General features: G+C 41.6%; 1 protein-coding gene across 1 annotated transcript; it reads left to right on the top strand.

The window, feature by feature from the left end:
* The first annotated feature begins 832 nt into the window (after positions 1-832).
* Positions 833-26106, top strand: LOC133542125 (pro-opiomelanocortin-like). The gene is made up of 3 exons (XM_061885984.1): positions 833-1053; positions 24999-25131; positions 25202-26106. The coding sequence occupies exons 2-3, from the start codon at positions 25021-25023 to the stop codon at positions 25862-25864; spliced, it is 774 nt and encodes a 257-aa protein (XP_061741968.1). The 5' UTR covers positions 833-1053; positions 24999-25020; the 3' UTR covers positions 25865-26106.

Below are 26106 nucleotides of genomic sequence, written 5' to 3'. Positions count from 1 at the left end.
TGACCTCTCTGTTCCATATTAAAGCTTCACAACAAACAAAGAAACACCAGCTGTGTTTCGGTTGCTACCGCTTTCCACCAACAGCATTCTTCTTTGACGTCTCCATTATTTATTGAACAAATTGCAAAAGATTCAGCAACACAGTTGTCCAAATTACTGTGTAATTATGTGATGAAAAGAGACAACTTTTAGCCGTGAGTGGTGCTGGGATAAAATGTCTCCTCCAACCAATAACGTCACAAGCACGCGTCAACATTATTTTAAGCGAGGATGAAAGATTCGTGGATGAGGAAAGTGAGAGTGAAGCACTAAAAAAAAAAAAAATAAAGGCGACAGCAGTGGGAGCGATTCAAATGTTATTAGACACATTTAATTTAAAATTGTAATTTATTAAACTAAAAAGGCCGTATTGGCATGTGTTGCAATGTTAATATTTCATCATTGATATATAAACTATCAGACTGTGTGGTGGTTTTCAGTAGGCCTTTAAGATAAAATATGCCATTATATTTTCACCAATGACGGAGCAGGAAGGGGCTGGGAATACAATTGCGGTTTTAAAAAAAACAAACAAACAAAAAAAATCCTACAGAATTTAATTTCTTCTCTACGATAAGACGCCACGCACTCCAAAAATGGGATGCTTAAAAGCTTTTAAAGGGCTACCGGAAGCTGAAGGTTAATCCTCCTCACCTGTTTTGTGACGTGGGCTGCACCATTGAATTAAGAAAAGAAAAAAGAAAAAAAAAAAGGACGTGGGATGGACTTCTAGCACACACACACACACACACACACACACACACACACACACACTGATACATTCTTCCCCGCCCACAGCGAGTAGGAGATCCCTTACTTCTTCCATCACACCCCGAGGCCTTGAGACTCCAAAGCTCCATGAGTCTATAAAAAGAGCTTTTCTTCCCAGAAGACTTGGCAGCAGAACCATTTTTGAGCGCACCCTCCTTGCATAAAGCTCGAGGAGGCAGAGCAGCCGCGACGCAATCTGAGGAGAAGGAACAAACGCAAAGCGGGACTTGGGTTTTACACAAGGTAAAGGAACTTGTTTGGACATTGACAGGAACGGGGTTTCTCTGCATGATGCATGCTGGTGTCTTGTGTGTGTTTGCATGTCAGGGCATCAAAAAGTGAATTGACTGAACATTACTGTAAATGTTGCTGGCAGATTGGGAGCGGGAGTGAGTCACGGTGTAGATAATACGGCTCTTGGACTTTCACAAAAAACAAAAGGAGGCATCATGAAGATAACACCAGTGCATTCCTGGGAGAAGGCGAGAAAACACACATTTTTAGTAGGGAATGACACAAGAAGACAGCAAAAGGCTGGGATAGACACAACTTATGATGGATGTCATACTTTAAAGCAGTGGGTGTCAACCTTTGTTGAACATTTTTTTTATTCAAGTACCACCTAATCAGAGCAAAGCATTTTTGGTTGGAAAAAAATGGATAAAAAAATGTAAAATACAGAACTATGTCATCAGTTTCTGATTTTTAAATTGTATAACAGTGCAAAATATTGCTCATTTGTAGTGGTCTTTCTTATTTGGGAAAAAAGATATAAAAATAACCAAAAACTTATTGAAAAATAAACAAGTGATTCAATTCTAAATGAAGATTTCTACACATAGAAGTAATCATCAAGGAGTCTCATTTCGTGTTTAGGGAGTCTTATTTCGTGTTTTGGGAGTCTTATTTCATGTTTTAGGAGTCTTATTTCATGTTTTAGTAGTCTTTTTACGTGTTTTAGGAGTCTTATTTCATGTTTTAGGGGTCTTATTTCGTGTTTTAGGAGTCTTATTTCATGTTTTAGTAGTCTTTTTACGTGTTTTAGGAGTCTTATTTCATGTTTTAGGGGTCTTATTTCGTGTTTAGGGAGTCTTATTTCGTGTTTTGGGAGTCTTATTTCGTGTTTTGGGAGTCTTCTTCCGTGATTTAGGAGTCTTATTTCATGTTTTAGTAGTCTTTTTACGTGTTTTAGGAGTCTTATTTCATGTTTTAGGGGTCTTATTTCGTGTTTTAGGAGTCTTATTTCATGTTTTAGTAGTCTTTTTATGTGTTTTAGGAGTCTTATTTCATGTTTTAGGGGTCTTATTTCGTGTTTTAGGAGTCTTATTTCATGTTTCAGGAGTCTTTACGTCTTTTAGGAGTCTTATTTCGTGTTTTGGGAGTCTTATTTCATGTTTTAGGGGTCTTATTTCGTGTTTTAGTAGTCTTTTTACATGTTTTAGAAGTCTTATTACATGTTTTAGGAGTCTTATTTCGTGTTTTAGGAGTCTTATTTTGTGTTTGAGGAGTCTTATTTCGTGTTCTAGGAGTCTTGTTTCGGTTTTTAGGAGTAATTTATGTTTTAGATGTCACTGGGCATCTCTTAAGAAACATTTTATCCGTTTTAGGAGTCTTTTTACGTGTTTTAGGAGTCTTTTTTACGTCTTTTAGGAGTCTTATTTTGGGTTTTAGGAGTCTTATTTTGGGTTTTAGGAGTCTTGTTATGTGTTTTAGTAGTAATTTAAAAAAATATATAAAAATAACTAAAAACTTGTTGAAAAATAAACAAGTGATTCAATTAATAATAAAGATTTCTACACATAGAAGTAACCATCAACTTAAAGTGTCCTCTTTGGGGATTGTAACAGAGATCCATCTGGATTCATCAACTTCATTCTAAACATTTCTTCAGAAAAAAAGAAATCTTTAACATCAATATTTATGAAAAAAATCTAGCTGTCAACACTGAATATTGCATTGTTGTATTTCTTTTCACAGTTTATGAACTTACATTCATATTTTGTTGAAGTATTATTCAATAAATATATTTATAAAGGATTTTTGAATTGTTGCTATTTTTAGAGGATTTTTTCAAAATCTCCTGTACCCCTTGGCATACCTTCAAGTACCCCAGGAGTCTTTTTACGTGTTTTAGGAGTCTTATTTCATGTTTTAGGAGTCTTATTCCATGTTTTAGGGGTCTTATTTCGTGTTTCAGGAGTCTTATTTTGTGTTTGAGGAGTCTTATTTCGTGTTTTAGGACTCTTTTTACGTGTATTATGAGTCTTTTTATGTGTTTTAGGAGTCTTGTTACGTGTTTTAGGAGTCTTATTTCATGTTTTAGGAGTCTTTTTACAAGTTTTAGGAGTCTTATTTCGTATTTTAGGAGTTTTATTTCATGTTTTAGGAGTCTTATTTAATGTTTTAGGGGTCTTATTTCGTGTTTAGGAGTCTTATTCCGTGTTTTAAGAGTCTTATTTCGTGTTTAGGAGTCTTATTCCGTGTTTTAGGAGTCTTATTTCATCTTTTAGTAGTCTTTTTACATGTTTTAGAAGTCTTATTTCATGTTTTAGGGGTCTTATTTCGTGTTTTAGAAGTCTTATTTTGTGTTTGAGGAGTCTTATTTCGTGTTTTAGGAGTCTTATTTCGTGTTTTAGTAGTCTTATTTCGTATTTTAGGAGTCTTATTTCATGTTTTAGGAGTTTTATTTCATGTTTTAGGAGTCTTTTTACGTGTTTTAGGAGTCTTATTTCATGTTTTAGGAGTCTTATTTCATGTTTTAGGGGTCTTATTTCGTGTTTCAGGAGTCTTATTTTGTGTTTGAGGAGTCTTATTTCGTGTTTTAGGACTCTTTTTGCGTGTATTAAGAGTCTTTTTATGTGTTTTAGGAGTCTTGTTACGTGTTTTAGGAGTCTTATTTCATGTTTTAGGAGTCTTTTTACAAGTTTTAGGAGTCTTATTTCGTATTTTAGGAGTTTTATTTCATGTTTTAGGAGTCTTATTTCGTGTTTAGGAGTCTTATTTCGTGTTTAGGAGTCTTATTCCGTGTTTTAGGAGTCTTATTTCATCTTTTAGTAGTCTTTTTACATGTTTTAGAAGTCTTATTTCATGTTTTAGGGGTCTTATTTCGTGTTTTAGGAGTCTTATTTTGTGTTTGAGGAGTCTTATTTCGTGTTTTAGAAGTCTTATTTTGTGTTTGAGGAGTCTTATTTCGTGTATTAGGAGTCTTGTTTCGGTTTTTAGGAGTAATTTATGTTTTAGGTGTCACTGTGCATCTCTTAGGAAACATTTAACGTGTATTAGGAGTCTTGTTACGTGTTTTAGGACTCTTTTTACGTGTTTTAGGAGTCTTATTTCGTGTTTTAGGAGTCTTTTTACGTGTATTAGGAGTCTTTTTACGTGTATTAGGAGTCTTGTTACGTGTTTTAGGAGTCTTTTTACGTGTTTTAGGAGTCTTATTTCGTGTTTTAGGAGTCTTATTTTGTGTTTGAGGAGTCTTATTTCGTGTTGTAGGACTCTATGTGCATTATGAGTCTTTTTACATGTTTTAGGAGTCTTTTTACGTGTTTTAGGAGTCTTATTTCGTGTTCTAGGAGTCTTGTTTCGGTTTTTAGGAGTAATTTATGTTTTAGATGTCACTGGGCATCTCTTAAGAAACATTTTATCCGTTTTAGGAGTCTTTTTACGTGTTTTAGGAGTCTTTTTTACGTCTTTTAGGAGTCTTATTTTGGGTTTTAGGAGTCTTATTTTGGGTTTTAGGAGTCTTGTTATGTGTTTTAGTAGTAATTTAAAAAAATATATAAAAATAACTAAAAACTTGTTGAAAAATAAACAAGTGATTCAATTAATAATAAAGATTTCTACACATAGAAGTAACCATCAACTTAAAGTGTCCTCTTTGGGGATTGTAACAGAGATCCATCTGGATTCATCAACTTCATTCTAAACATTTCTTCAGAAAAAAAGAAATCTTTAACATCAATATTTATGAAAAAAATCTAGCTGTCAACACTGAATATTGCATTGTTGCATTTCTTTTCACAGTTTATGAACTTACATTCATATTTTGTTGAAGTATTATTCAATAAATATATTTATAAAGGATTTTTGAATTGTTGCTATTTTTAGAGGATTTTTTCAAAATCTCCTGTACCCCTTGGCATACCTTCAAGTACCCCAGGAGTCTTTTTACGTGTTTTAGGAGTCTTATTTCATGTTTTAGGAGTCTTATTCCATGTTTTAGGGGTCTTATTTCGTGTTTCAGGAGTCTTATTTTGTGTTTGAGGAGTCTTATTTCGTGTTTTAGGACTCTTTTTACGTGTATTATGAGTCTTTTTATGTGTTTTAGGAGTCTTGTTATGTGTTTTAGGAGTCTTATTTCATGTTTTAGGAGTCTTTTTACAAGTTTTAGGAGTCTTATTTCGTATTTTAGGAGTTTTATTTCATGTTTTAGGAGTCTTATTTAATGTTTTAGGGGTCTTATTTCGTGTTTAGGAGTCTTATTCCGTGTTTTAAGAGTCTTATTTCGTGTTTAGGAGTCTTATTCCGTGTTTTAGGAGTCTTATTTCATCTTTTAGTAGTCTTTTTACATGTTTTAGAAGTCTTATTTCATGTTTTAGGGGTCTTATTTCGTGTTTTAGAAGTCTTATTTTGTGTTTGAGGAGTCTTATTTCGTGTTTTAGGAGTCTTATTTCGTGTTTTAGTAGTCTTATTTCGTATTTTAGGAGTCTTATTTCATGTTTTAGGAGTTTTATTTCATGTTTTAGGAGTCTTTTTACGTGTTTTAGGAGTCTTATTTCATGTTTTAGGAGTCTTATTTCATGTTTTAGGAGTCTTATTTCATGTTTTAGGGGTCTTATTTCGTGTTTCAGGAGTCTTATTTTGTGTTTGAGGAGTCTTATTTCGTGTTTTAGGACTCTTTTTGCGTGTATTAAGAGTCTTTTTATGTGTTTTAGGAGTCTTGTTACGTGTTTTAGGAGTCTTATTTCATGTTTTAGGGGTCTTTTTACAAGTTTTAGGAGTCTTATTTCGTATTTTAGGAGTTTTATTTCATGTTTTAGGAGTCTTATTTCGTGTTTCAGGAGTCTTTTTACGTGTTTTAGGAGTTTTATTTCGCGTTTTAGGAGTCGACGCACAGCAAGGGCTCTGGAACCAGTTCTCTCGAGAGGGATTGGACCCTCTTCCACTCTGGCGTTGCCGGCAGTGAGAGGCGACGGGCTGGGGTGGCAATTCTTGTTGCCCCCCGGCTCAAAGCCTGCACGTTTGAGTTCAACCCAGTGGACGAGAGGGTAGCCTCCCTTCGCCTTCGGGTGGGGGGACGGGTCCTGACTGTTGTTTGTGCTTACGCACCAAAGTTCAGAATACCCACCCTTTTTGGGTACACTCGAGGGAGTACTGGAAAGTGCTCCTCCGGGTGATTCCCTTGTCCTACTGGGGGACTTCAACGCTCACGTTGGCAACGACAGTGAAACCTGGAGAGGCGTGATTGGGAAGAATGGTCGCCCGGATCTAAACCCGAGTGGTGTTTTGTTATTGGACTTTTGTGCTCGTCACAGTTTGTCGATAACAAACACCATGTTCAAACATAAGGGTGTCCATATGTGCACTTGGCACCAGGACACCCTAGGCCGCAGTTCCATGATCGACTTTGTAGTTGTGTCATCGGATTTTCGGCCTCATGTTTTGGACACTCGGGTGAAGAGAGGGGCGGAGCTTTCTACCGATCACCACCTGGTGGTGAGTTGGCTGCGATGGTGGGGGAGGATGCCGGACAGACCTGGGAGGCCCAAACGCATTGTGAGGGTCTGCTGGGAACGTCTGGCAGAGTCTCCTGTCAGACAAAGTTTCAATTCCCACCTCCGGAAGAACTTTGAACATGTCACGAGGGAGGTGCTGGACATTGAGTCCGAGTGGACCATGTTCCGCACCTCTATTGTCGAGGCGGCAGATCGGAGCTGTGGCCGCAACGTAGTTGGTGCTTGTCGTGGCGGTAATCCCAGAACCCGTTGGTGGACACCAGCAGTGAGGGATGCCGTCAAGCTGAAGAAGGAGTCCTATCGGGTTCTTTTGGCTCATAGGACTCCGGAGGCAGTGGACAGGTACCGACGGGCCAAGCGGTGTGCAGCTTTAGCGGTCGCGGAGGCAAAAACTCGGACATGGGAAGAGTTCGGGGAAGCCATGGAAAACGACTTCCGGACGGCTTCGAAGCGATTCTGGACCACCATACGGCGCCTCAGGAAGGGGAAGCAGTGCACTATCAACACCGTGTATGGTGCGGATGGTGTTCTGCTGACCTCGACTGCGGATGTTGTGGATAGGTGGAGGGAATACTTCGAAGACCTCCTCAATCCCACCAACACGTCTTCCTTTGAGAAAGCGGTGCGGGGGAATCTGTGGCGGACTCTCCTATTTCTGGGGCTGAGGTCGCTGAGGTAGTTAAAAAGCTCCTCGGCGGCAAGGCCCCAGGGGTGGACGAGATCCGCCCGGAGTTCCTTAAGGCTCTGGATGCTGTGGGGCTGTCTTGGTTGACAAGACTCTGCAGCATCGCGTGGACATCGGGGGCGGTACCTCTGGATTGGCAGACCGGGGTGGTGGTTCCTCTCTTTAAGAAGGGGGACCGGAGGGTGTGTTCCAACTATCGTGGGATCACACTCCTCAGCCTTCCCGGTAAGGTTTATTCAGGTGTACTGGAGAGGAGGCTACGTCGGATAGTCGAACCTCGGATTCAGGAGGACCAGTGTGGTTTTCGTCCTGGTCGTGGAACTGTGGACCAGGTCTATACTCTGGGCAGGGTTCTTGAGGGTGCATGGGAGTTTGCCCAACCAGTCTACATGTGCTTTGTGGACTTGGAGAAGGCATTCGACCGTGTCCCTCGGGAAGTCCTGTGGGGAGTGCTCAGAGAGTATGGGGTATGGGACTGTCTGATTGTGGTGGTCCGCTCCCTGTATGATCAGTGTCAGAGCTTGGTCCGCATTGCTGGCAGTAAGTCGGACACGTTTCAAGTGAGGGTTGGACTCCGCCAAGGCTGTCCTTTGTCACCGATTCTGTTCATAACTTTTATGGACAGAATTTCTAGGCACAGCCAAGGCGTTGAAGGGTTCCGGTTTGGTGGCCGCGGGATTAGGTCTCTGCTTTTTGCAGATGATGTGGTCCTGATGGCTTCATCTGGCCGGGATCTTCAGCTCTCGATGGATCGGTTCGCAGCCGAGTGTGAAGCGACCGGAATGAGAATCACCACCTCCAAGTCCGAGTCCATGATTCTCGCCCGGAAAAGGGTGGAGTGCCATCTCCGGGTTGGGGAGGACACTTTTTGTCACCCCCCCCCCCCCCCTCCAAATTTGTACAAATATAATTTTAAAGAAAATTATAACATACATACATACATACATATATATATATATATATATATATATATATATATATACACACATTCATGTTCTATGTGTGTATATATATATATATGTGTATATATACATATATATATATATACATATATATGTATACATATATATGTATATATATATATGTGTGTATATATATGTGTATATATAATGTGTGTATATCTATGTATATATATTTGTGTATGTATATGTATACGTATATATATATACATATATATATATTTACATATATGTGTGTATACATATATATAAATATATATACACATATATATGCATACACATACATATACATACATATATATGTGTCTATAAATATATATATATATATACATACATATATATATACACACACATTTATATTTCTATATATATCTATCTATATATACATACATATGTATGTATATGTATATATATATATATATATATAGATACATATATATATACACATATATACGTGTGTGTGTATATGTATATATTTGTATGTGTGTACATATATATATATATATATATATATATATATATATATATATATATATATATGTATATTTATATATATGTAGGAATGGTATTCCTGGAATTTAAGGCCTCACCTTTTCTCCTCCAAACATATTCCGGGGTATTGTGGTCAAACAGCTCAATTTTTGTTTCACCTGACCACAGAACTTTCCTCCATTAGGTTTTATCTTTGTCAATGTGATGTCAGATGAAACACAAAATGTTGCTGTTTGGCCACAATACTCAGAAGAGGTGATACCTTTAATCCCAGGAACACCATACCTACTGTCAAGCATGGTGGTGGTAGTGTTATGCTCTGGGCTTGTTTTGCTGCCAATGGAACTGGTGCTTTACAGAGAGTAAATGAGACAATGAAAAAGGAGGATTACCTCCAAATTCTTCAGGACAACGTAAAATCATCAGCCCCGAGGTTGGGTCTTGGGCGCAGTTGACCAGGACTGTATGTAGTATGTGATGCATCAACCATCAATCGTTGTGTATTTATATAGCCCTAAATCACAAGTGTCTCAAAGGGCTGCACAAGCCACAACAACATCCTCGGTTCAGCTCCGAAAATGGAACTGTATACATGTTTGAAACAGTTTAATACAAACCAACCAATTTATATTCTGCTAAAGACCTCAATTTAGCCCTGAAAAAGAAGTTAACCACGGTAAAAAGACGACAGCACCCAGAAAAGTTGGCCGTAAACTTAGCAAGTGACTTATTTATAGGCATTTTTCTGGCAAAAGTCGGATGATTTACCACAGTTTGAGAGTGAAGTCCACAAATGCTAAAATGTTTTGTTCCACCTCCAACAAGCCTGATTTGCCTGGTCTTAGCATATGAAGAACAGCTTCTAACGACCGTTGATTTTCATGTGAAACCCTCGTAAAGTCTTGTTTCCTGCATGAAAGCATCTGATAAACATAGTCCGACTTCAAAGGACTTTATATTTGTACGCTTTAGACGCAGTTCTTGTGTTCGCAAATTAAATCATCTCCGTGAACTTGGTTTGTTGCACCACAGGTCACTCTGAACCTGCCCGTAAACAGGATTTATCCACCCTAATAAAATCTGATAAGTTGGGGACCCGGGCCCCAACGCTTGTGCGGCCAATTGAACTTGAAATTGAAGAAGTGAACAGATGTCACGTTCAGTTAGTTTTTCTTTGCTTTGGCAACAACTAGAAAGCTTGTAATTAAGCTGTCATATGTCTGGAATAAATAATCCCGCATGCATTCCTATTTGATCTGGTATAATAACAGGAGAAAGGAACAAATTAAAAAGATGGCTTAACTACAACAGACTATCTTTGAAGCTCAGTCAAACTGAAATAATGCAATTCAGTAACAGTCAAACAAATACAAATAGGAATTAAAGCTGCAAGTGGCGATGGACGGGACCGAGTATGTATGGAAGTGGCTGAGGAGAGAGAAGTCTGGGCTTCCCAGATATAAGTTAGAACAACACACTACTTTGTATTATATTGTAGTTTTTACCTTCCATAACGTGTCTACTGGCAGATATAAGTTAGAACTATACACTACTTTTTATTATAAATGTAGTTTTTACCTTCCATAACATGTCTACTGACATATATAAGTTAGAAAAACCCGATGCTAACCGGCCATTGAAAATACATGGGTACGGCTAGTAGCTACTATTAGCAAACAGATCGATAAACCTACCAACTTGGCGCATAAAAAGTGCAGCTGGCCTTAAAACAGTCAGGCACCACATGTAAGTACCCAAAATAAAGACTCGACATAAAAAGAAATTCAATCGGAGCAGAAACATAGGAGGAAACGGGATTAAAACCCGATGCTAACCGGCCATTGAAAATACATGGGTACGGCTAGTAGCTACTATTAGCAAACAGATCGATAAACCTGCCAACTTGGCGCATAAAAAGTGCAGCTGGCCTTAAAACAGTCAGACACCACATGTAAGTACCCAAAATAAAGACTCGACATACAAAGAAATTCAATCGGAGCAGAAACATAGGAGGAAACGGGATTAAAACCCGATGCTAACCGCCCATTGAAAATACATGGGTACGGCTATTAGCTACTATTAGCAAACAGATAGACCTACCAACTCGGCGCATAAAGAGTGCAGCTGGCCTTAAAACGCCACAACAATCAGGCACCAAATGTAAGTACCCAAAATAAAGACTCGACATACAAAGAAATTCAATCGGAGCAGAAACATAGGAGGAAACGGGATTAAAACCCGATGCTAACCGCCCATTGAAAATACATGGGTACGGCTAGTAGCTACTATTAGCAAACAGATAGACTTACCAACTCGGCGTAATATCTTAACATCGACACACTCTCTCGTCGCAACTCGGCCCTGATGGTCGGCACATGTAAGTTTACAAGTAGTTGTAAAATGTTGGACGGTTGTTTTTACAATATGCAGGCTAACGACAACTTTTGTCATGCCCGTTAAGCAAGGTTTATGTTTTGTTTTGTTTTTGGACTCTTGCTTCACGTTTTGCATTTCCTGGTTTTGTTTGTTTCCATGCCAACTCATTGATTTTCACCTTGCCATCCTAGTCACGCCCCGTCCCTCAGCTCTCACACCTGTTTCTCATTACCACTGCTAGTACTTAAGTCATTTGCTTTCTGTTCATCGTTCTGGGAACTTTGCTTGCTTGCTTGCCTTCATGCCTTCACGCACGCACCCTATCCTTGCTGCATCTCCTTCATGCCCTCGTCCATAGTTCCATGTCATGTAAGTTGTTGTATATAGTCATAGTTAAATGCTTTTGTGCTAAGTCCTTTTATGTCCATAGTTCATTCATGCCATCGTGCAAGTGTTTTTGTTTTCCTGTTTGTATTTTTCTAGCCAAGTTTTGTACCTCCTTGTGAGCGCCCTTAGTTTGCTTATTTTTCATTATAGGGTCTAAATAAACAAATATGTACCTGAATTCTCATCTGGGTCGTGCCAATCATCCTTTGCATGGAAGAAGCAAAACAAATCCAAGTCCATGTGTGACAACTTTAAAACATACCGGCTTAGCTACGGCATCTGGCAGCCATCTTGGTATAGACGATCACAGCCCCTCCCTCACGAATGTTGGTGCATGTGCACCAGCAGCAGACGGTACGGAAAAAAACGGGAAAAAGATGGCACGGCGGCCATCTTTGAAATGGTTTTTAACGCAGCGGTTCTTTGAAGGCTGATAAAATCAGAAACGTAGCAGTAATTAAAACTCTTTCATCAACTTTGATTCAGAAGGGTTCAATCTCCCTCCTGTGGTAGTTGGAAGCTGACACGACAAACACGCTCAGAGGAGATAATGTTTGAAAAAAGGTGACCGGTTTTTACAAAACTTTTACATAGAGGTTTTTGTTTCATGTATCTACGACATTCCTACTGGAAGTTACAGGCAGTTTTGTTTGTGTTTTCTTCCTTGAAGCAGTTTTGTCTGTGTTTTATTCCTAGGGGGCACTAGAGCGCAATTTTTAGTTTTGGGGTTAGGTTTTTGGATTAAATCGCAATGTTCGCTAGTCCTGATGTGTGTGTCCAATTTGGTGAGTTTTGAAGCATGTTAAGGGGGTCAAATTACAGCTCAAAGAGGCAAAGGTTAGTTGTTTGTTTTTTTTACAAAACTTTTGTTTTGAAAGGGGAATTGCATACTTCATGTTGATTTTTGCTGAAGGATGTCAGTGGGTGAAATCCAGGTCTAAGTGAGACCTACATAGAGGTTTTTGTTTCATGTCTCTACGACATTCCTACTGGAAGTTACAGGCAGTTTAGTCTGTGTTTTATTCCTAGGGGGCACTAGAGCGCAATTTTTAGTTTTGGGGTTAGGTTTTTGGATTAAATCGCAATGTTCGCTAGTCCTGATGTGTGTGTCCAATTTGGTGAGTTTTGAAGCATGTTAAGGGGGTCAAATTACAGCTCAAAGGGGCAAAGGTAAGTGTTTTTACAAAACTTTTGTTTTGAGGGGGGAATTGCAAACTTCCCATCAATTTTTGCTGAAGGATTTCAGGGAATGAAATCTAGGTCTAAGTGAGACCTACATAGAGGTTTTTGTTTCATGTCTCTACGACATTCCTACTGGAAGTTACAGGCAGTTTAGTCTGTATTTTATTCCTAGGGGCCGCTAGAGCGCAATTTTTAGTTTTGGGGTTAGATTTTTTGATTAAATCGCAATGTTCGCCAGTCCTGACGTGTGTGTCCAATTTGGTGAGTTTTGAAGCATGTTAAGGGGGTCGAATTACAGCTCAAAGAGGCAAAGGTGAGTTGTTTTTTTTTACAAAACTTTTGTTTTGAAAGGGGAATTGCAAACTTCCTGTTGATTTTTGCTGAAGGATGTCAGTGGGTGAAATCTAGGTCTAAGTGAGACCTACATAGAGGTTTTTGTTTCATGTCTCTACGACATTCCTACTGGAAGTTACAGGCAGTTGTGTCTGTGTTTTCTTCCTAGGGGCCGCTAGAGCGCAATTTTTAGTTTTGGGGTTAGGTTTCTTGATTAAATCGCAATGTTTGCCAGTCCTGGCGTGTGTGTCCAATTTGGTGAGTTTTGAAGCATGTTAAGGGGGTCAAATTACAGCTCAAAGAGGCAAAAGGTGAGTTTTTTTTTACAAAACTTTTGTTTTGAAGGGGGAATTGAACACTTTCTGTTGATTTTTGCTGAAGGATGTCAGTGTATGACATCTAGGTCTAAGTGAGACCTACATAGAGGTTTTTGTTTCATGTCTCTACAACATTCCTACTGGAAGTTACAGGCAGTTTTGTCTGTGTTTTCTTACTAGGGGGCGCTAGAGCGCAATTTTTAGTTTTGGGGTTAGGTTTTTTGATCAAATCGCAATGTTCGCCAGTCCTGGCGTGTGTGTTCAATTTGGTGAGTTTTGAAGCATGTTAAGGGGGTCAAATTACAGCTCAAACTGCGGAATAATAATAAAGAAAGAATTAAACGCTTGAATTCAATAGGGTCCTCGGTCCCAAAGGGACATTCGGTCCCTAATTGCAAGTGTAAAAGAAAGCAATTTTTTGGGTGTGATAATAGATAACATGAGCTGGGAAACTCATGTACTCATGCGGTCCTCCAAGGTTTCTCATAGTCATTCTCATCGAGTTTTTCCTTGCCCTTATGTGGGCTCTGAGACACTTGTGATTTAGGGCTACATAAATAAACAATGATTGATTGACTGATCATGTAATAAATAATGAATAAAGCAAAACATGTTCTAGAGCAGGGGTCTCAAACTCAATTTACCCGGGGGCCCCTGGACGCAGAGTCTGGGCCGCAAGAAACTATTACTTAAAAAACCATAGTGTTACTCAGGGTTACATGTCCCTTGGCAAGTTTCACTGCAATAAAGCGCTTTTGGTAGCCTTCCACAAGCTTCTGCTCGAATTTTTTGACCACTCCTCTTGACAAAATCGGTGCAGTCCAGCTAAATGTGTTGGTTTTCTGACATGGACTTGTTTCTTCAGCATTGTCCACACGTTTAAGTCAGGACTTTGGGAAGGCTGTTCTAAAAATTTCATTCTAGCTTGTTTCCTTTACCACTTTTGTGGTGTGTTTTGGGGTCTACTCCCAAGACCCAACCTCCGGGGCTGATGATTTTAGCTTGTCCTGAAAAATTTGGTGGTAAGCCTCCTTTTTAATTGTCCCATTTACTCTCTGTAAAGCACCAGTTCCATTGGCAACAAAACAGGCCCAGAGCATTATACTACCACCACCATGCTTGACGGTAGGTGTGGTGTTCCTGTGATTTAAGGCCTCACCTTTTATCCTCCAAACATATTGCTGGGTATTGTTGAGTTGAGTTGAGTTTGAGTTTATTTGGAACATGCATGCATACAACATGATACATTAAAATTTCCAGTTTCTTTTTTCAACATGTTGGAAAAGGAGTAGGAAGAACCAGAGTTGATTTAATTATAACCCTTTTCGTTTACATAACAGTTGCTAAAACTTTTGTTCACTTCCTGTTTTCAATGTATTCACAATATACTCCATAAGTATCACAGTAAAAATAAATAAATAATACTCGGTGAAGTAAGTTATATTCCATACGATAAATAAGATTATTTGGAGAATGAATGGATGAAATACATTCAGAAAGTTTATGATGGTTCTTCTTTGTACTTTGTAAACACTTAAAGTTTGAAGAGTTTCTTGAAGTGGATCATATTAGTGCATTGATTGTTTTGCTTGATCCATTCCATCATTTAATTCCATGTACGTGCATACAAATGTTCTAAATTACATTTTTCTCTAAGATTATATTTCTCCTCTTTTGTTGAAAAGAATTGTTGTGTATTCTTGGTAAGCTATAGTTATAGTTTGCTTTGTGTTTAATTTTAGCTGTTTGCAATTTCATTATGTCGTGGAATTTCAGTATCTTTGACTCAATATTTTGATAGTTATTAATTAAAAAATGTTCCTACCTTCACGCCTGGTCCAGAGTAGTCCGTTTGCATCCCGGGAGAACAAACCTCGAGGAAAGCTGCGACACTCCCCCTCATGACATTGTGAAAAAATATAAAACATAAAGTAGCAAGAAACACGTCAATGAATGAATAAAGCAAAACATGTTCTAGAACAGACCTGGGCAAAATCAAGAACCTGGGCGCCACATGCGGCCCGTTAAGCTTTTCGATCTTTATTAATGAATATTTTTTTCTACATCTTTAAGATGGAAAATGTAGCTGCCATTATGATGTGTACTCATGTTTTCTAATGACCGGAAGTCTTCAACTATACTAAGTATTTCAATGCTTGGAATCTGCACTTTTGCAATATTATTTTGATATTTTGATATGTTTCTAAATAAGGGAGACCAGAAAAAAATGCAATAATGGCTTTGTTTTAACAAAAAAAATCTTAGGGTGTGGCGGAGCGGTACTTTTCAGAGGTGGTATGGTACCGCGGTAGTATGGCAGTATTATACTAATACCCGTATACCGTACAACCCTACTAGTTACTTTGGTAAGCTATAGTTATAGTTTGCTTTGTGTATAATTTTAGCTGTTTGCAATTTCATTATGTCGTGGAATTTCGGTATCTTTGACTCAATATTTTGATAGTTATTAATTAAAAAATGTTCCTACCTTCACGCCTGGTCCAGAGTAGTCCGTTTGCATCCCGGGAGAACAAACCCCGCGTAAAGCTGCGACACTCCCCCTCATGACAGTGTGAACAAATATAAAACATAAAGTAGTGTTGCGTTCTGACCCGTTCTTCCTTCGGTCAACGCCCCCAGGTTCTTTTATGACACATAACCTGGTTTTAAATCAATCAGAGACAGAGGTTGCTCATTTTGATATTTCATAACCAAAGCGCTTTGGGAGATCAATCTAGATACAACATTTCAAAGGCACGGTCCAAATTGGTCTAACCTAAAAATGGCAGTTTCTCCCTCCTCACTCACTCTCACCCGCCCCTCTTCTTCTCCTCCCTACCTCGGACAGTTGAGATAACAGATTGTTATGGCTTCATTGTGACATTCCAAATTCAAGGTCTATGTCAAAGGCTCACACTTTAGCTGTTCTAAAATCTGACTAGGAAATAAAAAGACAACCAAATCCAACAGTCGCAAGAAACACGTCAATGAATGAATACAGCAAAACATGTTCTAGAACAGACCTGGGCAAAATCAAGAACCTGGGCGCCACATGAGGCCCGTTAAGCTTTTCAATCTGGCCCGCCGGACATTCCCAAATATTTTTTTTCTACATCTTTGAGATGGAAAGTGTAGCTGCCATTATGATGTGAAGTCATGTTTTCTAATGACCGGAAGTCTTCAACTATACTAAGTATTTCAATGCTTGGAATCTGCACTTTTGCAATATTATTTTGATACGTTTCTAAATAAGGGGGACCAGAAAAAAATGCAATAATGGCTTTGTTTTAACAAAAAAATCTTAGGGTGTGGCGGACCGGTACTTTTCAGAGGTGGTATGGTACTGCGGTAGTATCGCAGTATTATACTAATACCCGTATACCGTACAACCCTACTAGGACCCACTCTCCCTTGTGGAGGGGGTCCGGTCCGATCCGGTGGCCATGTACTGCTCGCCTGTGTATCGGCTGGGGACATCTCTGCGCTGCTGATCCGCCTCCGCTTGGGATGGTTTCCTGCTGGCTCCGCTGTGAACGGGACTCTCGCTGCTGTGTTGGATCCGCTTTGGACTGGACTCTCGCGACTGTGTTGGATCCATTATGGATTGAACTTTCACAGTATCATGTTAGACCCGCTCGACATCCATTGCTTTCCTCCTCTCCAAGGTTCTCATAGTCATCATTGTCACCGACATCCCACTGGGTGTGAGTTTTTCCTTGCCCTTATGTGGGCCTACCGAGGATGTCGTAGTGGTTTGTGCAGCCCTTTGAGACACTAGTGATTTAGGGCTATATAAGTAAACATTGATTGATTGATTGAATATTCAGTGTTTTATCCTTCATAGAAAAAATAACATTTTTAGCATTTAATCAGACTTTATTGTGAGGTTTTGTATTGGTTTTCCTAAAAATATTTATACTGGCCCTCAGACACATTTTTTTCTCTAAATTTGGCCCCCGGAGTCAAAATAATTGCCCAGGCCTGATCTATCAATCAATGTTTACTTATATAGCCCTAAATCACTAGTGTCTCAAAGGGCTGCACAAACCACTACGACATCCTCGGTAGGCCCACATAAGGGCAAGGAAAACTCACACCCAGTGGGACGTCGGTGACAATAATGACTATGAGAAACCTTGGAGAGGACCCCCCGCCCCCACATCCCCACCCCACTCCACCCCTCTAGGGGACCGAAAGCAATGGATGTCAAGCGGGTCCAACATGATACTGTGAAAGTTCAATCCATATTGGATCTAACACAGTCGCGAGAGTCCAGTCCAAAGCGGATCCAACACATCAGCCAGAGTCCCGCTCACAGCGGAGCCAGCAGGAAACCATCCCAAGCGGAGCAGTTCATGGCCACCGGATCGGACCGGACCCCCTCCACAAGGGAGAGTGGGACATACGAGAAAAAGAAAAGAAACGGCAGATCAACTGGTCTAAAAAGGGAGTCTATTGAAAGGCTAGAGTATACAAATGAGTTTTAAGGTGAGACTTAAATGCTTCTACTGAGGTGGCATCTCGAACTGTTACCGGGAGGGCATTCCAGAGTACTGGAGCCCGAAATGAAAACGCTCTATAGCCCGCAGACTTTTTTTGGGCTTTGGGAATCACTAATAAGCCGGAGTCCTTTGAACGCAGATTTCTTGCCGGGACATATGGTACAATACAATCGGCAAGATAGGATGGAGCTAGACCGTGTAGTATTTTATACGTAAGTAGTAAAACCTTAAAGTCACATCTTAAGTGCACAGGAAGCCAGTGCAGGTGAGCCAGTACAGGTATATATGTATGTATATATGTATATAAAGGTATATACAGTACAGGTATATATGTATGTATATATGTATATAAAGGTATATACAGTACAGGCGTAATGTGATCAAACTTTCTTGTTCTTGTCAAAAGTCTAGCAGCCGCATTTTGTACCAACTGTAATCTTTTAATGCTAGACATGGGGAGACCCGAAAATAATAAGTTACAGTAATCGAGACGAGACGTAACAAACGCATGGATAATGATCTGGGCGTCTTTAGTGGACAAAATGGAGCGAATTTTAGCGATATTACGGAGATGAAAGAAGGCCGTTTTAGTAACGCTTTTAATGTGTGACTCAAAGGAGAGAGTTGGGTCGAAGATAATACCCAGATTCTTTACCGTGTCGCCTTGTTTAATTGTTTGGTTGTCAAATGTTAAAGTTGTATTATTAAATAGAGGTCGGTGTCTAGCAGGACCGATAATCAGCATTTCCGTTTTTTTGGCATTAAGTTGCAAAAAGTTAGTGGACATCCATTGTTTAATTTCATTCTGCTAAAGACCTCAATTTAGCCCCGAAAAAGAAGTTAACCACCGTAAAAAGTCAACAGCACCCAGAAGAGTCGGCCGTAAACATAACCAATGACATATTTACAGGCATTTTTCTGGCAAAAGTCGCCTGATTTACCACAGTTTGAGTCCACAAATGCTCCTCCAACAAGCTGTATTTTATCAGACATTGCCTGGTCTTAGCGTATGAAGAACAGCTTCTAACGACCGTTGCTTTTCACGTGGAACCCTCGTAAATTCTTGCTTCCTGCATGAAAGCGTCTGATAAAGTCCGACTTCAAAGGACTTTATATTTGTACGCTTTAGACGCAGTTTTTGTGTTCGCAAATGAAATCATCTCCACTTAAACAGGTCACTCGGAACCTGCCCGTCAGTAGGATTTATGCACCCTAATAAAATCTGAGCCTTCACTTGTGCAGCCGATTGTTTCCTTAATCCTCTATAAGTGAACAGATGTCACGTTCAATGTTTGCTTTGGCAGGAAAGCTCGTGCTGCAAGTAAGTTATCAAGTTTTTCTCTCCTTATAATGACGACTGAGTTCAAAAAACTCCGTCTTATTAGTGATTCCCAGAGCCCAAAAAAAGTCTGCGTGCTATAGAGCGTTTTCTATTGGGGCTCCAATACTCTGGAATGCCCTCCCGGTAACAGTTCGAGATGCTACTTCAGTAGAAGCATTTAAGTCTCACCTTAAAACTCATTTGTATACTCTAGCCTTTAAATAGACTCCCTTTTTAGACCAGTTGATCTGCCGTATCTTTTTTATTCTCCTCTGCACTGGTTGGGTGGCCACAGATGAAGTGCTGGCTGTCCAGAGTCTGTTCCTCGGTTGGGGACATCTCTGCTCTGCTGACCTGTTTCCGCTTGGGAGCTATGGACCGGACTCTCACTATTTTGTTGGATCCATTATGGACCGGACTCTCACAATTATGTAAGATCCACTATGGGCCGGACTCTTACTATTATGTTAGATCCACTATGGACTGGACTCTTACTATTTTGTTAGATCCACTATGGACTGGACTCATCACTATTATGTTGGATCCATTATGGACCGGACTCTCACAATTATGTAAGATCCACTATGGACCGGACTCTTACTATTATGTTAGATCCACTATGGACTGGACTCATCACTATTATGTTAGATCCACTATGGACTGGACTATCACTATTATGTTTGATCCACTATGGACTGGACTCTCCCTATTATGTTAGATCCACTATGGATTGGACTCATCACTATTATGTTAGATCCACTATGGACTGGACTCATCACTATTATGTTAGATCCACTATGGACTGGACTCATCACTATTATGTTAGATCCACTATGGACTGGACTCTCATTATTATGTTAGATCCACTATGGACTGGACTCTCACACTATTATGTTAAATCCACTTTGGACTGGACTCACTGTTATGTTAGATCCACTATGGACTGGACTCATCACTATTATGTTAGATCCACTATGGACTGGACTCTCACTATTATGATGGATCCACTATGGACTGGACTCTCCCTATTATGTTAGATCCACTATGGACTGGACTCATCACTATTATGTTAGATCCACTATTATGATAGATCCACTATGGACTGGACTCATCACTATTATGTTAGATCCACTATTATGTTAGATCCACTATGGACTGGACTCTCATTATTATGTTGGATCCACTATGGACTGGACTCTCCTTATTATGTTAGATCCACTATGGACTGGACTCATCACTATTATGTTAGATCCACTATGGACTGGACTCTCACTATTATGTTAGATCCACTATGGACTGGACTCTCACTATTATGTTAGATCCACTATGGACTGGAGTCTCACTATTATGTTGGCTCTACTAAGGACTGGACTCTCACTATTATGTTGGATCCACTAAGGACTGGACTCTTACTATTATGTTAGATCCACTATGGACTGGACTCTCACTATTATGTTAGATCCACTATGGACTGGACTCTCACTATTATGTTGGATCCACTATCGACCGGACTCCCACTATTATGTTAGATCCATTATGGACTGGACTCTCACTATTATGTTAGATCCACTATGGACTGGACTCTCACAATTATGTTAGATCCACTATGGACCAGACTCTCACTATTATGTTAGATCCACTATGGACCGGACTCTCACTATTATGTTAGATCCACTATGGACCGGACTCCCACTATTATGTTAGATCCATTATGGACCGGACTCTCACTATTATGTTAGATCCACTATGGACTGGACTCTCACTATTATGTTAGATCCACTATGGACTGGACTCTCACTATTATGTTAGATCCACTATGGCTCTATGACGAGGTCGGTAGGAAGTGGGGATTGAACCAGGAACCCTCAGGTTGCTGACACTGTCCACATACCATTGTAACTAATTAGTAAAGATAAAGAACCAATGATTGTCACACACACACACTAAGTGTGGTGAAATATTTCTCTGCATTTGACCCATCACCCTTGATCACCCCCTGGGAGGTGAGGGGAGCAGTGAGCAGCAGCGGTGGCCGCGCCCGGGAATCATTTCTGTTGATTTAACCCCCAATTCCAACCCTTGATGCTGAGTGCCAAGCAGGGAGGTAATGGGTCGCATTTTTATAGTCTTTGGTATGACTCGGCCCGGGGTTTGAACTCACGACCTACCGATCTCAGGGCGGACACTTAAACCACAAGGCCACTGAATTATGATTCATCAAAATCCATATGTATTTGAATATTAGATATTTTTATGTATAATTTGCTTTAAAATCATAAATAAAGGTGACAAGCAGATATTTAAGTTTGAGTTTTTCCGTACATTTTCTACCGCTTGTCCCCTTTGGGCTGGCGAGGGGTGCATTCGGGCGGAAGGCGGGGTACACCCAGGACTATCTCACAAAAATAGTTTTGCTACACAGTATATAATAATATAATTGGCACGGTCAGATAACATTAAAAATTAAAATATGCATTTTTTTTTTCTGTCCAAATTGAAGAACGAATGCTTTTAGTAAAAAACAAATATTTTATTGAAACCCATTTTTTTGCAGACTTTCGCGGGCCACACAGAATGATGTGGCGGGCCAGAACTGGCCCCCGGGCCTTGGGTTTGACATCGGTGTATTAGATCCTTTCAGTCTCTGAGCCGATTTAAATCTAGGCTAAAAACACATGTTAGGATTTCTTGTTTTATCCATGGTCTATTCAGGTGTACTGGAGAGGAGGCTACGCCGGATAGTCCAACCTCGGATTCAGGAGGAACAGTGTGGTTTTCGTCGTGGAACTGTGGACCAGCTCTATACTCTGGGCAGGGTCTTTGAGGGTGCATGGGAGTTTGCCCAACCAGTCTACATGTGCTTTGTGGACTTGGAGAAGGCATTTGACCGTGTCCCTCGGGAAGTCCTGTGGGGAGTGCTCAGAGAGTATGGGGTACCGGACTGTCTAATTGTGGCGGTCCGCTCCCTGTATGATCAGTGTCAGAGCTTGGTCCGCATTGCCGGCAGTTAGTCGGATACGTTTCCAGTGAGGGTTGGACTCCGCCAAGGCTGTCCTTTGTTACCCATTCTGTTCATAACTTTTATGGACAGAATTTCTAGGCGCAGTCAAGGCGTTGAGGGGATCCGGTTTGGTGGCAGATGATGTGGTCCTGATGGCTTCATCTTTAGCTCTCACTGGATCGGTTCGCGGAAGAGTGTGAAGCGACCGGGATGAGAATCAGCACCTCCAAGTAAAAGTCTGTGGCTCTCGCCCAGAAAAGGGTGGAGTGCCAGCTCCGGGTTGGGGAGGAGATTTTGCCCCAAGTGGAGGAGTTCAAGTACCTAGGAGTCTTCTTCACGAGTGAGGGAAGAGTGGATTTTGAGGTCGACAGGCGGATCGGTGCGGCGTCTTCTGTAATGCGGACGTTGTATCGATCAATTGTGGTGAAGAAGGAGCTGAGCCGGAAGGCAAAGCTCTTAATTTACCGCTCAATCTACGTTCCCATCCTCACCTATGGTCATGAGCTTTGGGTCATGAGCGAAAGGACAAGATCACGGGTACAAGCGGCCGAAATGAGTTTCCTCCGGCGTGTGGCGGGTCTCTCCCTTAGAGATAGGGTGAGAAGCTCTGCCATCCGGGAGGAACTCAAAGTAAAGCCGCTGCTCCTCCACATGGAGAGGAGCCAGATGAGGTGGTTCGGGCATCTGGTCAGGATGCCACCCGAACGCCTCCCTAGGGAGGTGTTTAGGGCACGTCCAACCGGTAGGAGGCCACAGGGAAGACCCAGGACACGTTGGAAAGACTATGTCTCCCAGTTGGCCTGGGAACGCCTCAGGATTCCCCGACAAGAGCTAGACTAAGTGGCTGCTGCCCCAGCGACCCAACCTCGGATAAGCGGAAGAAGATGGGTGGATGAATGGATATATATAAATAAATGAACTGAACTAGGAAATTGTTGTTTACTTTGCACACGGACATAAACAAATACAAACCAAAACTGTTCTTCGAGTCCGGACAAGAAGGATCAAACTGAAACACGTCGAACACAGGACCTGCAGCTTCTGTATATTTTCATGGATACATGCTCAGTCATTTGCGGTTGGATTCATTTGCCTTCCCCCAAGATGGCGCTGCTGTAGTGGCTGCTGTAGGCAGGAGCTCTGTGCTCTTGTGTCATCCTTTTGTGTTTCCCTCTTGTTTTCATGTGTTATTGTGATTTTTGTGCCTTTTGGTCCGGGACCCTTTGGGACTGTGTGACAAGGGGTGGCACTTTCGTGACCTCTGCGGTGCTTTTTTTGTGGACTTCTGCATCTACCTCCCGGGAGCCTTTTGGCCATGGAGACCAGCTGCTGGGTGTCTGCCACACCGGAGTCTGTTTGGAGGGACTGGAGGAGATGCGGATGAGGGGACAGGACTGCGGAGCTGGCACTAAACGCCGGGACGGAGAAGCTTCGCGGTGTCTTGGCTGGCTGAGCAGGTTCGGACACCTCAGTCTCCTTGGACGTATCCATGCGGACTGGACACTGGCCGGGAGTTGGTCGGCGGCCATAGTGGAGTCGGCTCTCTTGGTTGCTTTGTTGGGTCTGCTCCTGTCTCTGGCCATGCTCCCTCCACCCCAGCGGACGATGGCGTGGAACACCGCAGAGGCCACCACAGTGTATATGTTTCATTTACTTTTTATTCATAGCTGTATGTAGAAGTGTCTGGTTGTATCCGCTGCTTTAATGTCCTTTGTGTTCTTTGATGTTTCCCTCTTACACACATGAGAGAGGGATGTGTACTATGGCTATGAATTGTTGTTTTTTCCCCTTGGCCTCAGTCTGGACCCCCTCTCCAGGGCTCAGGCTTAGACCGATTTTTTTACTTTATTTTATTTTTCTATCCCCCCACTTGTTTACCTGTATCTCACCTTTTTTGTAAGGAGCGCTGGAAGCCAGCAGACCCGTCAGCGATCCTGTTCTGTCTCCCTGTAATGTTTGTCTGATCTTGATTAGGATTGTGCTGAAAATGTTAATTTTCCTAAAGGAACTCTCCTGAAGGAATAAATAAAATTCTATCCATCCATCTATCTATCTATTCCGCGGAGGTATACATACATCTCTCTCTCAGTCGTCCTCAGACGACCTTCCATCGAGGTCTCCAATCATTCCGGTTCTCCATACACCCGGCCGGCTCTGTAGGGCTTTCAGCTCCCGCATCTTTCTTCAGGATGTCCACATACGTTAGCGCGGAACGCCCTCGTGATCGATGCCCGTGCGCTGGTTCCCATAGGACCAGCCTGCTGGCCGGGAGCTCCCGATGTCTGTGGCAGTGGCCTGCCAGCCTCATCCTACTAGCTGTTACCTTCTTGCTGAGCCTCGGCAGTTGCCCGTTCCGGTCCTTGTTGGTGATGTGGATGTTCTGGTCCACATTCAGAACAGCTCGTATCATTCTGGTGTAGCACCCATCCAGGGAATTGTGCAGGTTGGGTGTCAGGGTCCAGCTTTCGCAGCCATACAGGAGGACAGACTCCACAGTGGTGTGGAATGGACTCAGCTTTAAGTATCGGGGGAGATTAGAGCACCACACTCTTGACATACCGTTCAGGGCCCTCCAGGCTAGTGCCTTCCTGACCTTAAGGTCTTGTTTTGTGGAGTTCATCCAGGAACCCAAGTACTTGAAGTCATTGACCATCAATATGTAGTATTATGCTCTCCCCCGCTCACTGTAACCACCGGATTTTTGAAGCAACCACCAGTGGCTTTCGTTTAAAATCGTAGCTAGAACATTCTTTTTAAAGTATGCTTTGTTCGCAGGGGACCTTTAATGCTTCGCGAGAAGGCAGTAGGGGCTCATCCCACAGCCAAAAAGTACAGAAAAAACATAAAACGGCCAAAAAATATTTTTCCTAAACGCTGCATGGTTTGCTTTCCTTTCAGCTGAGCAGCAGGCTGACTGACCATGGTGTTTCCGTGTTGGGTCTCCATAGCACTGATGGTGTGCATTTCCACCCCAGTGTTTGGATCGGAATGCTCCATCTGCAAAAACCTCAGCAACAAGGGGAGGATACTGGTGGGTGCCCGTGTTTGGAAAGCTTCCTAAAAACCGGACATTTTGACATCCATCTTTCCTTTCCACGCAGGTTTGCATTGAGCTCTGCAGGTCGGCCAGCCAAACTGAGCGTCCAGATCCAAGCACTTCGGTCGTCAACATCAGCGATGACAACAAGCTCTTAGCCAACCCTTCCCGGGACAGGACCAAACACAAGCCCCCCGCATCGAAGGCCGGCAAGGACAAGCGGCGCTCTTACTTGATCGAGCACTTCCGTTGGAGTAAACCCTCCGGGAACAAGTCGAAGGACGCCAGGCCGGTCACTAAAGGCAACAAACGGAGCTCTTATTCGATGGAGCACTTTCGCTGGGGGAAACCGCCCGGGAACATGACACCCGGACTAAAGCTGGGACACAAAGGGTCCAAGAGAAGCCCCTATGCCATGGAGCATTTCCGCTGGGGGAAACCCTCCGGCCGCAAACGCAGACCCGTCAAGATCTTTGCCTTCCCCATGAAGGAACCCCCGGTCTCTTCCGAGCTGGTTTTCCTCCCTCAGGCTCGCAGGCATCTGAACAGTAAAGGTGAGGATTTAAACCCCAATCAGATCCAGGCTTCGGAAACAAAGACAGGCTCGCCACTTCAAAGGGGAAGTCCGCTCGCCGCTACCGACATAAACGAGGAGAAACCTCAGGAGGTGCTGGCCGACATCTTCAGGGACATTCTTCTAAAAGACGTGGAGAGAATAGTGGGTTGAGCTTGGGAGTGGAAAGGGGGTGTTTATGTTTGTATCCACTGCATGTTACCACCAATAACTCACTTTGTCATCAGCATGTGAAGGAGTGGTTGGTTGCTGTGCCCCCCCCCCACCTCCACCTTGACTGCATTGGTTATATATCATATTTTATGTTGTAAATGTTCTTTCAAAGATTGATTATTGGCAGAATATGCTGTGGTAAATGACAAATATTAAAAAGATGGTTTCGTGCGTGGCAAATG

The sequence above is a fragment of the Nerophis ophidion genome, linkage group LG24 (assembly GCF_033978795.1).
Source record: "Nerophis ophidion isolate RoL-2023_Sa linkage group LG24, RoL_Noph_v1.0, whole genome shotgun sequence".
Taxonomy (NCBI): domain Eukaryota; kingdom Metazoa; phylum Chordata; class Actinopteri; order Syngnathiformes; family Syngnathidae; genus Nerophis; species Nerophis ophidion.
This window is presented reverse-complemented; position numbering and strand designations above follow the sequence as displayed.

Excerpts from the sequence above, each read along its gene's own strand:
- LOC133542125 (XM_061885984.1), top strand. The coding sequence starts at position 25,021 with ATGGTGTTTCCGTGTTGGGTCTCCATAGCACTGATGGTGTGCATTTCC. Across the intron at positions 25,132-25,201 it reads GCAACAAGGGGAGGATACTG|GTTTGCATTGAGCTCTGCAG; the intron begins GTGGGTGCCCGT and ends CTTTCCACGCAG.